General features: G+C 37.9%; 1 gene segment (V, D, J or C); it reads right to left on the reverse strand.

Moving 5' to 3' along the window:
* Positions 1-371: 371 nt before the first annotated feature.
* Positions 372-912, reverse strand: LOC129667978 (immunoglobulin kappa chain variable 6-17-like). The segment is given in 2 exon segments: positions 372-679; positions 864-912. Coding segments are annotated over 2 exon segments (357 nt in total).
* Positions 913-17,045: the final 16,133 nt, after the last annotated feature.

Raw genomic sequence — 17,045 nt, forward strand, 5'->3', positions numbered from 1 at the left:
GTCATTGTAAATGATTTTAAATTCTGTCCTATTTTATAGAGATTCATCATATCCTGAAGGCATAACAAAGATATATCTAAAGCCAGCATGACACTGTAAAGTTCACTAATGCTTCTTGCTTGTACTGTATCCTCATAATGTAACACCCCAATTTCTAAATCTCTTAACTTAGCATCTTACTTTTTATCTATATGCACCTGTATTGCCAAAAGTGTACAAGAATGGAGGCCACCTCTTTATTAATTTTCTGATGAACAGTGAATCAATCAGTCATGCATAGCAGATCTCAGGCAGAAAGGGGAAGTGTGCAGGGCCAGGGCTGTGTGTGGTGCAGGCAGCAGGTGAGACTCTCAAGGAGTTGGTGTCGGGGGCTAAAGCACTGTGGGAGTTCTGTAACCCTGCTGACAGTAATAAACTGCAGAGTCTTCAGGCTGCACACTGCTGATAGTGAAAGTATAATCTGTCCCAGATCCACTGCCTGTGAAGTGATCAGGGACCCCAGAGGGGCGAGTGGATGCACCATAAATTAGCAGTTTAGGAGGCTGCCCTGATTTTTGCTGGTACCAAGCTACATAACTTTTCACACTTTGACTAGATTTGCAGCTTATGGTAATCCTGTCTCCTATAGATGTGGACATGAATTCAGGAGACTGGGTCATCACAATGTTTCCCTCAGCACCTGCAATCAGATAAAGACAATGACTATACACATATACACAAAAAGAGTTCCTGATACAAAAGTTGGGTTCCAAAACTCCTTTCCTAATGGCATTGCCTGCATAGAATTGGATTCCAATAGTAAATAGCTGTTTCTCTACAAATGAATTATTTTGACAACATTCTAATACTCTCTAATGTCTCACCAGACATCCAGAGGAGCAGGAATATGAAGACCTGGATGTGTGACTCCATCTTGGTGCCCCAGCCTGTCTGATGCTTTTCAGTTCTCACTGCAAAGGCCTGGTGTATAAATCATAGGCAGCTGGGCTGGCTTGTAGGGACCTATGCAAAGTAGTTATCAAATAAGAAAGGAAATAGGTTGGGTTCTGTGGTGTGAGAGTATCCAGGTGAAATCTGCAGCCAAAACTATCATCCAAGAAAATAAGCAATCACTTGGGTGGGAAAATCAAGACAGAAGCTCAAGGACCAACTTAGAGCTCTCAAACTGCAAATAATGAGATGCACTTAAGACAGTCTTCCATTAAAGTTCAAAAATCTTTAAACCAAGTGAGTTTTACATAAATAATACTTGAAAAACTTTTGATAACAATTCTAAGGAAATAATAAATATTCTGATCAGCAACAGCAGAAAGAAAAAAGAGGGAAAGAGAAGAAAGGAAAGAATGAAGGGCAATGGGGAAGATGAGGTGAAAAAAAGAAAGAAAGGAGATGATAGAGAGGAGAGGAAAATGTGACTGGGGAGGGATGCTCAATGTGGAGAGGAAAGTTTAATGGAGAAGATAAAAGAGGATAAATATTAAAATAAAAAGGTCTGGGGTAAAGTGTCAGGTCAGTGGTTAACAACAGTTGTTTCTCTTGTAAAAGACTCAGGTTTGATTAGAAGCTGTTGTTTGATAATTCTTAGACATCTGTAATTCCAGTTATGACACAGACATGGCACACACACACACACACACACACACACACACACACACACACATATATATATACACATACATACATACATACATATCTATACACACACACATACATAGAGTTGGATATGTGAGCCCTGAGTTCTGCTCCAGTTCCTACTTGGACTGCCCCCTGCTGCCTTCATTCTACTATCATGGATTCTAATTCTCTGAAAGCCCCATTCTTTCTTAAAATGTTGCTTTGGTCATGTTGCTTATCACAACTATAAAACATAATTTATGATAAGGGAGAATCCATAAAGAGTATATAATACATGTAAGAAAACACACACAAAATATTAGAAATTGTATTTGGTCTATAATTCTCTCATACCCTCCAATAGCAGTGGCCTCCAAAAGCAGTTGATCAGTTAGTTTTTAGAGAATGAATGGATGGCATTAGTTACCATATTGCTTACATTGTGCCTCGAGATTCCCCTTCCTTAAATGTTATAGTTACTCATAATTATAAGATAAAATCCTCTAAGGAAGAGTCTATCAACAAACAATTGTACTACTTTGGTATTGAGTGAGGTATCCAGTTCTCTACATTTGAGAGCAGATAAGAGGAATTTAAAGTGGAATGTGACCCATGACAAAGAGGCAGAGGGGAACATATGGCTTAGAAGCAAAAGTATTACTTGTACCTTATGATTTATAACTCTTATAATTTAAACATAAATATATAAACATGAACACAACTGTAGTAGGTTTATAGAAGGGGAACTCAGTGTCGGAAGAAAATTGTAGTAACTAAAACATGGAACAGGTAGAAAGGGTAAAGGACGCATCCTATTTGGGATTCCTATTACTTTGATAAAACATCATGAACAAAAGCAACTTACAAAGATGGGAAAATTTATTCTCCTTACATTTCCAGGTAACAGTCCATCACTGAGGGAAGTTAGGGCTTGATTCAAATAGAAAAGGAACCCAGAGGCAGAAGCTGAGCAGAAGCCATGGAGGAGTGCTCCTTACTGTATTCCTCCTCATGGCTTGCTCAGGATGCTCTGTTGAGGAACCCAAGGTCACCATAACCTACAATGGACTGCATTCTACCCCGTCAATTACTAATCAAGAAAAATCCCTGCAATTGCAATTTGTCCAGTGTTCAGTAGTACTAAGGCATTTTCTCAAATGAGGGTTGTCCCTCTCAGAAAATTTTTAGTTTCTGTCAATTTGACATAAAATCTCATCAATACTGGGCATATATATGGTTATGTAACATAATCTTGAAAGATGTCTGAATTTATAAAATCCAGTATTAAGTATAATGAGTATATGAAAATACAGTTAATATTTCAACAAGCACAAGATAAAGAGAAGGGTGAGTAGGTAGGTGATCTGAGGCTCCACTGCAGCCCATCTGTGTTCTGCCCATATGCAGAACACATGGAGACTGTAGAATTTAGACAGGTGAAAATTTTCAGTTTACTTGTTTCCTTATTCAGTGTCTGTCACAAATTTGATGTATTCCTGCCTAGCTCAAGTGTGTAATTATACAACATAATTCCGTGTGGTTACTGTAAGTACTTTCAGTTTCACCAAATAACTCACAAACAAATTTTATATATAGTTAATATTTATTAATAGGTAATATCAGAAGAAAACATATCAAAAAGAAAAAGGAGAGCATTACTGGAATTTAAAGATTACCCATTTTTAAACAGTATGGATACTAACATGAAAAGAATATTTTTAAATTGTTTCCAAATAAATTATTACACTAATGAACATAGCTCCTTATAATGAGGATATTTTGTGTCAAATGACCTTTAAAATCATACTATCAAAATAGGCAAAAGAAGTGAAAGATAATTATTTAATCTTGACTTGAAGTAGTACATCCCATAAAAGATTAAAGGACACACTGGCCCTGGAGTGCTCTCCTACACCTTCAAGTCTACTTGAGTAAGGCAAGGCTCACTGATCCTTGGACAGAGAGGAGAGTCCTTACCAGCCTGTGTAGAGATAAAAAGTTTTCTGGTTCAGACACTGGCTGTCAGGCTGAGCTCTAAAGGTGTCTGTATTGCAGGCTAAGGAACTGAGGAGACTGCAACAGCCTTCACAGTAATAAACTGGCACCTCTTCAGTCTGGATGCTGATGATGCTGAAACTTAACTCTGTCCTATGTCCTTGAGCAGTCAACATGCCTAGGAGTTATCCAGGTGAACAAATGAGTAGCCTTTCTGTGCTTTTGGTGGAATCAGGCTAAATATCTGGTTGTGAGAGCTGTGTAGATAACACTGATTTTGTAGCTGATTATGACCATCTGTGCTGCAGACATGGCCAGAGAGGATCTCTACTTCCATCAGTTTCCTCCACAAACTGCTCCTCTCTAGTATCCCCCAAAAGGAGCCTACAGTTCATAGCGCCTCCTAGAGGTAACAACTGGAAATTATTTTTGCTCCAAGCTCTGTTAGAGTGTTTTAATTTATGCAAACAATCAATAGTGTATCTAGAATCCCACAACTTGTAGTATATAGATGTGGCCATAAATTATAATCACTTCCAATCTCATTAGGCTTTACAGCAGGATGGCTTGTGGGGTGAGGCATGTGATGAAAATGTTTTGGCTGGCATTCCTATCCATCTTCCTAAGATACTACTCCTATACCATTATGGACTTATCTTGCCACATACTGCTGTTTTCAGAGTCACACCTCTGCCCAGTTTGGTGATGGGTGCCTATATCTGAGAATTTTAGATGCTAGCAGAGGAGAAACTGACATAAGCCAGCAACTTATGATAAATACTTTATTCAATAAGATCTAATATATATGTGTGTGTGTGTATGTATGTATGTATGTACACACTCTTCTGTCCACCAAGTAAATTACCTATTCATCTTCTTTGATGAGAGAGTACTAAGAATGCCTTCTCCAGAAGCACCTACTTGAGAGCAGACCTGACAGAAGAGATTTGTTAGTTCAAAAGTGCAAAGAAGATCCCTAGAGCCATGCTTAGGACCCTGAGTTCATGTAAAACAGAAGATATTAAATGAAAAGAGCCTGGGAAAGTTCAACCTGTAGAAGAAGTTAACATAGCCTGTGTATATAACTGAGACTGCCTGATTTGGGAAATCTGTCAGGAATTTTGAGGTTAATGCTAAGTGCAATGAGAACTTGTGAGACAATGGTCACAGTGAGAACATGTTTTCACTAGACATATTTTAGTCAAGGTTTTGTTGACACACAAAGGAGGAGGATATGAGTAGTTTTTTATCATTTCTGTGTGGAGATAGCAATGACTGCTTTTTTATCATTTCTGTATGGAGAAGCAGTGACTGCTTCAGACACTGGCTGTCAGGCTGAGCTCTAAAGGGGGGTTGTATTGCAGACTGACACACAGAGGAGGAGTCTACACATGGACTTTTGGGATGATTTTCCCATTATATGAGACATAAAAAATAATATTAATGTTAATGAACAGAAATGTAAACCTGGTCAAGAAAATATGTGTGGGTAGTCATGGGGACAAGGAAAAACTTACTAATTTCATTTGTTCCTTCATTTGTTTGTTTTCTTTTTTTGTTTTCTGAATGGACATGTCATCAAACTACTTTCAATTCCTTTTATTTAAGCCCTCAGGAATATGCTATTCTTAGCATTCATCCTAAAAGTATTTTTTACAGTAGAAAGTGGTTAAGACAGAGGTTCACAACTGGTCAAAGTACAGAGAACATGTAACTGTGAAGTAGTCATCCCAAAAGGAACGTCTCCACCCCAAATCTCAGGGACATTCATGGAGAATAGACAGAATCTGCATATAGACCAGACACTGTGAACAAGGGCTATGAGACAAGGCCTTGTGGGAATAGCTTGTCTGTAGCCCTCATGAGCAAACTGCCACTGTAGCAATTTACATTAGACTTGACCCACCACCATGTCATCATGCAAGGGGCAGGAGCCAATGTTGCCTTATCCTTCCCTGAAATTGTAAATGAGTAAGTGATAAATAACAAAGAAGGGGAGTAGGGAGTCATTTTCATAAAGAATATAGCCCATATTCCAAGAAATGATCAGAAGAAAAAATAAAGAATAGCAACTTGAAAAAAACAATGGTTTGGGGAAGACTTATTCACCAGGAGATAGGAGAGGAAGTTTAAAGGGAATTGGAGTGAAATAGTGAAATGCTTCAAATCTAATATATACATGCATGAAAATTTCAAACAAAACTTGTGAATGTAAGTTCTGAATAATTCCCAGCTTTATAAATACAATTGGCACACAATCAGTATTTGGAAACTTATTCTGCTGTTATGTACAAAGAACTCTCAGTTTGCTAACCCAAATAATCCTGATTCTGCAGTCAACACACTAACCCCAATGTGTGTGGTTAAACGGCAAGGTGCATGTCTCTATAAGGATTCAGCAGCTATATTACAAAGGAGGACCTCTACTGTGGCAAGTTATTTCAGTGGATCTCATCAAATCACAGGACCCCTCATAACATACAAGCAGACAAAAGAAACAGATCAGAAAAACTCGTGATATAATCTGGAGTAGTCTCCAATTCCAACTGTCAATAAAAAAGAACCATGATGAGAAACAAACAAAAATAATACATCTTGTCTAAAAGCACTCAGTTTAGATTTTGAAAGACCCTGAAAAAGAGATTGCTCATGCTCCATTCTTACTCATGTAGAGTTCCTGACTCAAGATTGGTGAAGTTCTATATTAATAGCCACTTGTTACTCAAAAAAGAGAAATCAATGTACCACATGCTGTTAGAATACCAGAGATTGATATGGATGCCATCTTCTCACCAAGCCTGTGACCTGAGGTGCTGCTGACATCCTAGGCATGGGCAGCAATGAGCTACAGTGCTCCTTGCTTCACCACTGTCACCTGCCCATGCACTGACAGGAGGCAATTTATACCAGTACCTCACCTAATAGGCTGCCCACCCTCCAGTTGGTTCTCTCCATATCACTTTGCCCACTGGAAAATTTGCACATGTTTCTCAGGGAGGCCCTCCTCTTCAAGGATTAGAAGAAAGCGCAGTTCTGTTCTTGCCTTCACTCTCACTGTCATTCATTATCAAAATGAGGTTCTTGCTGCCTAGCCTCGTGTGCTAATGCTCCTGATACCAGGAGAGATCAAGGAGAAAGGAAAGCAGGCACTGTATAAGCTCTAGGGTTGGACTACTTTTCATGCTTCTTCAATTCAACTATGAGATGAACAGGATTTATCCTGAAAGTGTTAGAGATTGAAATCCACCAGGAAAGACCAAAGACTCTATTTAAATATAAATAACCAATGTTCGGGGTGGTTTCTTTATTTATTTGTTTTTAGAGTTTTGTTATTGAAAATAGATTCTCTTTCTAGATAATATATCTTGATTATATTTTCCCATCTCTCTACTGCTCCCAGATCCTCCATGCAGATCCCTTAGGATCCACTCCCTTTCTATCTCTTATTAAATAAAACAAAACAAAACAAACAAACAAAAAAAAACAGGTTTCTAAGAGATTAAGAGATAACAACCAGACATCACAAAATAATATATAATAAGATGAAGCAAAATCTATCATATCAATTTGGATATTAGAACAAAACAGGAGAAGAATCCCTAGCAAAGACACAAGAGTCAGACTCACTCATTATTACAGCTGAAGTAACACAAAAGTTCTAACCTAAAAGCTGTAATATATAGACAGAAGACATAACTCAGGCCATTGTAGGTATAATGCTTGCCCTTGTGGTCTCTGTGAACTCACATGAACATTGCTTAGTTGATTCACAGGGCATTGTTCTCCAACCACTCTGGCTCTTAAACTGTTCTTGGAAATCCCTGATATCTGAGTAAACAGATTTGATAGAGTCCTCCTATTTAAACTCTGTTTAATGTGTGGGTGTGATTCTCTGCATCTATTCATATCTGTTGCTGGAGAAAGCCTCTCTGATGATTAGTGGAAGAGTACAGATCTATGAGTATAGCAGAATATTATTCAAAGTCATTGCATTGATACTTATTATGACTGATCATGTTTGGTTTTACCCTCATTGTCTGAGCTGTATAGTCTAGTTCTTGGTTACTCTAGCAGTGTTGGGTATGGGTTCTCTCTTGGGAATTGGGGCTTGAATCAAATGAAACATTGGTTGGCTACTTCCACAAGTTCCATGCTATCATTTTTTTCATAACTGAGTCATACTCAATTGTGTAAATGTACCACAATTTCTATGTCTATTCTTCAGCTTAAGGACATCTACATTGTTTCCAGAGTCTGGCTATTATAAAAATGCCACAGAGAACATGGATCAGTAAATGTCCTTGTGATCAGATTCAGTGTCCTTTGGGTATACGCCCAAAAGTGGCAGAGCTGGTTCTTGAGGTGGATCAATTCCAATTTTTCTGAAGAACCACCATTTGTTTTCCACAGTGGTTGTAAATGTTTTCACTCCCTCCAGCAATAGAGGAATTTTCCCATGATCTATATCCGTCACCAGCATGTACTCCTTTGTGTTATTGATCTGAGCCATCATGACATGTGCAAAATAGAATCTCAAAGTAGTTTTGGTTTGCTTTTTCCCAATGACTAAGTATGTTGAACATTTCTTTTAGTGTTTTTCAACCACTTGAGTTTCCTCTATTGAGTATTCTTTGTTTAGTTCTGTACTGCATTTTTAATTAGACTGCTTGGTTTGTTGACATCTAATTTCTTTCTTTTTTTTTTTTAAGTATGATGGATACCAATCAGTCTTCTATTGGATATGGATCATTTCCTATTCGATAGTCAGCTACTTTACAAATTGATAGTGTTTCTTTGTCTTACAAAATTGTTTCTCTTTCTTGAGGACCCATTTATCAATTGCCTGATCTTACTGCCTGTGCTATAGCCATTCTGTTCAGACAATCATCTCCTATGGGAATGTTTTGAAGGCTATTTCGTAGTTTGTCTTCTATTGTGCTCAGTGTATCTGGTTTATGTTGAGGTCTTTCCATTACTTGGACTTGAGTATTATGCAGGATGATGAGTGTGCATCTATTTGCATTCTTCTACATGCAGACATCCAGTTTGCCCTGCACCATTTATTGAAGATGCTATTTTCCAGTATGCATTTTTCTTATTTTTCAAGAATATAATATCCATACCTGCATATTTTTATGTTAATGAATCGATTTGATTCAATTGATCAATGTGTCTTTTATGCAAATGCCATGCAATTTTATTTGTATGACTCTGTAACACTACTTGAAATCAGTAATAGTGATACCTCCAGTTCTTTTATTGTACACAATTGTTTTAGCTATGAGGGGTTTTGGGTTTTTTTTTTTTCAAATAAATATCCCACAGGCACATGCACTTGGGAAGAGATGAATGTCATACATACATACAAATCTCCTATGGGAATATGTTGAAGGCTGTTTCCCAGTTTATCTTTCATTAGAAAGAAACAAAAAAAAAAAATCAGGTCAAAAACACAGAAAATTCTTTAAACAAAATCATAGAATATTTCTCTAATTTAAACAATGAGATGCCTGTCAAGCTATATACAAGACCCATAAAGAAAACCAAGTAAAATAAAAAAAGAATTTTTCCGCAACAATAACAATCAAAATACTCAACATATATGGGCGAATGATTATTAAAGTATTCAAGGGGAAAAGACAAAGTCACATATAGAGCAGGACCATTAAAATAACCCCTTATTTCTCAGGGAAGCTACTAAAACAAAGGTCCTGTAAGGGTATTCTACAAACTCTGAGGGACCACAGGTTCTAACCAACACTATTATACTCAACAACCCTGTCAATAACAATGAATAGAGGAAGAAAAACCTTCCACAGTGACATAAGCCTGCAGATGTAAGGGTCAGCAATGAAGAGATGTCAAGTGGAAGAAGGACAGAAGGAGGAACTAAGAAGATACAAATGTGACCAGGAAGGTTTGCATAAGTTGATGACTATTACTAGCAAGTTTATTAAGAAGTGTAGCATCTTCTATAATATTTGAAGAGAGGTACTGGATCAACGTGAGAGAAGAGATATATAAGACACTGTTGGCAAGAAAACAAAGAATGACTCAGTCACAACTGTCCTAGCACTGATATCCATGGCCCTTCAGGAGTAAACACCCAGTTCCCAAAGACTGAAAGCTTAACTCCTTCAAGGCTCAAGCCCTATGTTCACAATGGACCTTTCCAAGACAGCTTGATATCAACAAAGAACAAAAATTCTATTTGTCATTTTCTGGGTATTCTGAGTACACTTTGCGTCTGTCTGGCTCTCAAAATGCTCCTCATTTCTTTTAATTTAATGCCAGATGTATGTACATGTATTTGAATAGCTAAGAGACTCCAACATCCCATAAACCAGCAACTATATCCTTCTATTTTCAAAGATTAATTAGCACAAATACTCCAAGCATAATACTCAATGAATGATGACATTTGTTAAAGGGCTTAATCCTTGCAGCTTCTACAACAAATCTCTGGCCAACTCCAAAGTAAATGAATGGAAGATGAGCACCACCTAGGTCAGGCCAATTTCCTGAGGATTCTTTTTTTAATTAAATTTATTAAATTTTAATTAATTTTTAATATTTACACCTTATTCACTTTATATCCCAGCTCTAGTCTCCTTCCTCCTTCCATCCCAACCCCATCTTCCCTTCCTCATCCTATGCCCTTCTCCAAGTCCACAGATTGGAGAGGTCCTCCTTCCCTTCCATCTGACCCTAGCTTATCTGGTCTCAACAGAACTGGCTGTATTGTATTCCTCTGTGGCCTGTCAATATTGCTTCCCTATCAGGGGGAGGTGATCAAAGAGCAAGCCACTGAGTTCATGTCAGAGACAGTCCCTGTTCCCTTTACTAGGGAACCCACTTGGATACTGAGCTGCCATGGGCTACATTTAAGCAATCGTTCTAGGTTATATAAATGAATGGTCCTTGGTTGGAGTATCAGTCTCAAAAAAAAAACAACTTTTTTTCCAGACTTATTGGTTCTGTTTCTCTCCTCTGGAGCTCCTGTCCTCTGCAGGTCTTACTATCTCCCCCTTCTTTCCTAAGATTCTTTGCACTCTGCCCAAAGTTTGTTAATGAGTCTCAGTATCTGTTTTGAAACACTGCTAGGTAGAGTCTTTCAGAGACAGCTATGCTAGCCTCCTGTCCTATTTCTTGTTTTTTTTTCCTTCTTTATATGTCTGTCCCATTTGCCTTTCTGAGTAAGCATTGATCATCTTACCCAAAGTCCTCCTTCTAACTTATCTTCTTTAGATAGACAGATTTTTGTAGGATTTTTTTCTATTTTATATATCTAGTATCTACTTCCCATATGTGTCTTTCTACTTCTGGGATACCTCACTCAGGATGATCTTTTCTAGTTCCCACTATTTGCCTGCCAATTTTATGATTTCCTTGTTTTTAATTGCTGAGTAGTATTCCATTGTTTAAATGTACCACTATTTCTGTCTCCATTCCTCAATTGAGGAACATCTGGGTTGTTTCGAAGTTCTGGTTATTAGGAATGAAGGTACTATAAGGATGGTTGAACAAATGTCCTTGTTGTGTACTTAAACATATTTTGGCTATATGCCTAGGAGTGGTATAGCTAGATCTTAAGGAAGCACTATTCCTAATTGTATGAGAAAGTGCCAGATTGATTTCCAAGGTGATTTTACAAGTTTACATTCCCACCAGCAATGGAGGAGATTTCCCTTTCCCCACATCCTCTCCAGCATCTGTTGTTATTTGAGATTTTTGTCTTAGCCATTCTGATAGGTGTAAGGTGAAATCCAGGATTGGTTTGATTTGCATCTCCCTGATTACTAAAGATGTTGAGCGTTTCATTAAGTGTTTCTCTTGCATTCCTTTCTCAACTTCAGAGAATTCTCTTTTTGGCTTTGTACCACATCTTTTAATTGCATTGCTTGATTTGTTGGGTTTTTTTTTAACTTCTTTAGTTCTTTAAATATTATGATATTAGACCTCTGTCAGAAATGAAGTAGGTGAAGATCATTTCAAAGTCTGTCAGCTGCCATTTTGTTCTAATGACAGTGTCCCTTGCTTTACAGAAGCTTTTCAGTTTCATGAGGTCCAATTTATTGATTGTTGATCTGAGAGCCTGTGCTGTTGGTGTTCTGTTCAGGAAGCTGTCTCCTGTGCCAATGAGTTCTAGGCTCTTCTCCACTTTTTCTTCTAACCGATTTAGTGTGTCTGTTTTAATGTTGAAGTCTTTGATCCACTTGGACTTTAGTGTTGTGCAGGGTGATCAATATGGATCTCCACATTTTTCTACATGTAGACAGCCAGTTAGACCAGTACCATTTCTTTGAAGATGCTGTTTTTTTTAACATTGTAATATTTTGGGTTCTTTTGTCAAATATCAAGTAAGCATAGGTATGTGGGTTTATTTCTGGATCCTCAATTCAATTCCATTGATCCATCATTCTGTTTTTGTACTAGTACCATGCAGTTTTTACTACTATTGCTGTGTATTACAGCTTGAGATCAGGGATGGAGATACCTCCAGATGATCTGTTGTTGTACAGAACTTTTTGTCAATCATGGATTTTTCATTTTTCCATATGAAGTTGAGAATTTTTCTTTCCATGTCTGTAAAGAATTGTGTTGGTGTTTTGATGGGAATTGCATTGAAACTATAGATTGCTTTTGGCATGATGGCTATTTTCACTATGTTAATCCTACAGATCCATTAGCATTGGAGATATTTCCATCTTTTGATATCTTCTTCAATTTCTTTCTTCAGAGACTTGAAGTTTTTGTTCAAACAGCTCTCTCACTTGCTTGGTCAGAGTTACACCAAGGTACATTATGTTATTAGTGGCTATTGTGAAGGGTGTTGTTTCCCTAATTTGAGGATTCTTAATAAAAACTAATAATCTCATGATGATGTATTCTTTGAAAATAATTTGAAATTCTATACAATTTTTATACAGATTCACTATAGCCTAAGGGACTAAAATAAAGATATCTGAAGCGATCATGATGCTGTAAACTTCAGTGATGCTTCTTGCTTGTACTGTATCCTTTCAGTGCAAAAACACAACCTCTAAATATCTTAGCTTCTCACTTTTTATCTATACACACCTGTGATGCCAATACTGTAAAAGAATGGAAGCCAACAGTTTATTAATTTTCCATTGATCATTGCATCATGTAGTCATGCATAGAAGATATCATGCAGAAGGGGAAAGTGTGGTGCAGGCAGCTGATGGAAATCTCAAGAACATTTGTGTTGGAGGCTGAAGCATTTTGGGAGGAGTACTATAACGATTCTGACAGTAATAAACTGTCAGGTTACACTGCTAATGCTGAGAATGAAATCTGTCCCAGATCCAGTTCCTGTGAAATGATCAGGGACCCCAGTATTTTTTACAGATCAAAACACCAACACAATTCTTTACAGACATGGAAAGAAAAATTCTCAACTTCATATGGAAAAATGAAAAGAGTTTTACAGAAACAATACTAGAAAATCCTTTAATTATAATCCTGTGGAAACAATAAATACCCTGATCAACAACAGCAGAAAGAAAAAGGAGAAGTGGAAAAGAATAATGGAAAGTCTTTCAGAGGTCCACTATGGAAGGTTCCTCTCATATTCATTTTCTTCTCCTACTTCTGATGCCTGTCCTGTTTAGCCTTCTGTGTGAAGTTTCAGCCTCTTCCCTAGAGTTCTCCTTATTGTTTTGCCTCTTTAGGACTAAAGATTTTAATATATTTATCCAATATTGTATGGTTAATATCTACTTATAAATGAGTATATACTATCCTTGTCTTTCTGCTTCTGGGTCACCTCAGTCAGGATGATCTTGTCTAGTTTCCACCATATACCCGCAAATGTCATGATTTCCTTGTTCATGCTGAATAGTGTTTTACTGTGTAAATGTACCACACTTTCTGTATCCATTCCTCCATTGAGGGACACCTAGGTTGTTTCCTGATTCTTGCTCTTACAAATAAAGCTGCTATGAACATAGTTGAGCAAATGTCCATATTGAATGGTGGAGCATCTTTTGGGGATATGCCCAGGAGTGGTATAGATGGGTCATCAGGTAATTCTATTGCTAATTTTCTGAGAAAGCACCAGATTGATTTCCAAAGTGTTTGTACATGATTACATTCCCCCAGCAATAAAAGAAGTATTCCCCATTCTCTACAACCTCTCCAGCCTATATCATCCCTTGAGTTTTTCATCTTAGCTATTCTGATGGGTGTGAGAATAGATGAAATCTCAGTGTCCAAAGGAAACACTGAGACTCATAGCTAAACTTTGGGCAGAGTGCCAGAAATGTTATCGAAGAAGATGAAGATCGAGAGAGTGGAGGGTACAGGAAGTTCAAGGACTACAACAGAGCCAAAACCAGGGCCCAGGGCATCATGCAGAGATGAATACTGCAACCAAGGACCATGCATGGAGAGGACCTAGTTCCCCTGCTCAGAGGAAGCCCACAGGCTGCTGTTTCCAAATGAGTTCCCTCGCAATGAAAGGAGGGATTGTCTCTGATATTAAGTCAGTGTCTGCGTCTTTGATCCTCAACCCCTCAGTGGTGCAACCTTGCCATGCCAGAGGAAGATGATGCATCCAGCCTTGATGAGACCTGGTAGGCTAGGGTCAGATAGAAGAGTAGGATGTCTTCCCCTATCAGGGGACCAGGGAAGGGGCATAGAGGGAGAAGGGGGAGGGTGGTTGACCTAGTAGGAGACTAGGGAGGTGGCTACAGTAGGGATACATAGTGAATATATTGTAATAAATAAATTAATTGATTAAAATAAGAAAATAAAGTTTAACTTAAAAAAGAATGAAAGAAAGACTGATGGGGAAGGAAAGGAGGAAGTTAGAAAACAGAAATAAAGGAGAAGATGAAGGGAAGAATGAATTCTGGATTGTAGAGGGATTGGAAATGTGGAGAGGAGAGAAGGGATGGATAAAACATAAACGTTTGGGGATAGAGAATCAGGTCAGCAGTTAAGAACATTTGCTTCTCTTGTAAAGGACTCAACGTTTGATTCCAAGCAATTGTTTGATGATTCTCAGCCATCTATACTTCCAGTTATGGCACACACACAGAAAACATACAAACATACATACATACGTACATACATACATATCTAAATATATACATAGAATGTGAGATTTAGCCCTGAGTTCTGCTCCAGCTACTACTAGGTCTGCAGCCTACTGCCTTCATTCTGCTATCATGGACTTTAATTCTCTGAAAGCCACAATGAAACCTTTTTTTTAAAGTTGCTTTGGAGAACAACAACAGAGCCAAAAATTGGGCCTTGGGGGCTCTGGAAAGACTGATACCCCAACCTAGTGCCATTGCTTAGAGGGGACATAAAACCCCTGCTCAGATATAGCCCAGAATCTACGAGGATTCACTAGTAAGGGCATCAGGAGCTGTCTCTGACATGAGTACATGGGTGCAGCCATGCCAGACTACAGTGGAAGACAATGCAGCCAGTCCTGATGAGACCTGATAGGCTATGGTCAGATAGAAGGGGAGAAGGTCCTCCCCTATTAGTTGGCTAGGGGAGGAGCATAGGAGGAGAAGAGCTAGGGAGGGTAGGATTGGAAAGAGATGAGGGAGGGGGCCACATCAGGTATACAAAGTGAATAAGTTATAATAAATAATAAATTAAAATTAAAAATTAAAAAGAGTGATAAACAAAAAAGTTGCTTTGGTCATGTTGTTTATCACAACAATAGAAAAATAACTAATAAAAACGGATAATCCATCAGGAATATATTATACATGTAAGAAGACACACATAAAGCATGAACTATTGTATTTCATCTATAATTCTGTCATGCACTCCTATGTCCATGGCCTCCAAAGTACTCGATCAGTTTGTTTTTTTAGGGAATACATAGATGGCATTAGATAGCATGTTGTTTAAATTGGGTCTTGGATTTTTCCTTCATAAATGTTAAACTTACCTTAAATATGAGATACAATTCAGAAGGCAGTCTATCAACACACAATCTTTAGTATAGAGTGAGGTTAACAAGTCTCTACATTTGAGAGAATATAGGGAGAATTCAGAGTTGTACTTGATCCATGAGGAAGAGGTAGGGGTGGACATATGGCTTAGAAAAAAAATAATTACATGTACCCTCTCATTTATAAATCATATATTTTCAACATAAGTATATGAACATGAACACAATTGTAGTGGGTTTATAGAAGGAGAAATAGGTGAGGGAGGGAAGCTTCTGGTCAATGAACCATGGAACAGAGAGAAAGAGGAGTGTAAAGGGTATGTCTTCTTTAGGATTACTATTGCTATGATAAAACATCATGACCAAAAGCCATTTAAAAAGATGGGAAAATTTATTCTTCTTACATTTCCAGGTAACAGTTTGTCAATGAGGAAAGCCAGTGCTGAAGTACAAAAAGAGAAGGAACCCAGAGAAAGAAGCTGAGCAGAGGCCATAGAGGAGTGTTGCTAACTGGGTTTCTCCTCAGGACTTGATAGTTTGCATTATTGAGGAACCCAGTGTCACCATCAATGACTGGCATCACATACAGTGGACTGGATTTTCCTCCATCAATTACTAATAAAGAATTAGTAATTGTGAGATCTGTATAGATTCCACTGATTTTGCAGCTGGTGGTGACCCTCTATGCTGCAGATATGGCCAGGGAAGATATCTACTCCATCCAGTTTCCTGCACAAAATACTCCTCTCTAGTCTCCCCTAGAAGAACCCTACATTTCATAGCTCCTCCTAGAGGTAACCAATGAAAATAATGTTAGCCTCAAACTCTGTTAGAGCATGTTTTAATTTATGCACACATCAACATTATATTTAGAATTCTACAACTTGTAGCTTATAAATGGGGTGATAAGTTACAATCACTTACAATCCCATTACGTTTTATTAGCAGGATTGCTGATGGTGGTGAGACAAGTGATAAAAATGTTTTGGCTGGCATTCCTATCCATCTTGCTAAGACTGCTGTTGATTATTAATATTTATTATTGATTTATCTTTTAGTTAAACAGTGGTTATTTCTAAACCAGCTGTATACAGAAATGACCTCACAGATATTGGGATTTACTTAATGAACCCAGGACACAATGCTCTGCAATAGTTACTCCATCCTAAACCTCCAAGCCCACATAGTTTTCTCCCATTCAGATCCCCACATTATACTTGCTTTTAGTTATATCTTAGGTCTGGTTCATCTCTCCTCATGTTTCCAAGTCCTTTTCTTCTTATCTCTCATTTCAGACCCTTTCTACATCTTATTTCTCCTCCCCTCTGGCCCAGGATGTCACAACGTATACTTTCCCTTGCTCAGCAATAGCTTGTTGTTTCATTGGCAAAACAGAGAACAAATGGAGGCATGTTTACACAAACTTGAGATAGGTGAACTTAGAATGAACATCACAATGCAATATCCAGAATGAAACTACATAGTAGGGTAAAGA

This window comes from Psammomys obesus, unplaced genomic scaffold (genome assembly GCF_907164565.1).
Source record: "Psammomys obesus unplaced genomic scaffold, mPsaObe1.curated_primary_1811, whole genome shotgun sequence".
Classification (NCBI taxonomy): domain Eukaryota; kingdom Metazoa; phylum Chordata; class Mammalia; order Rodentia; family Muridae; genus Psammomys; species Psammomys obesus.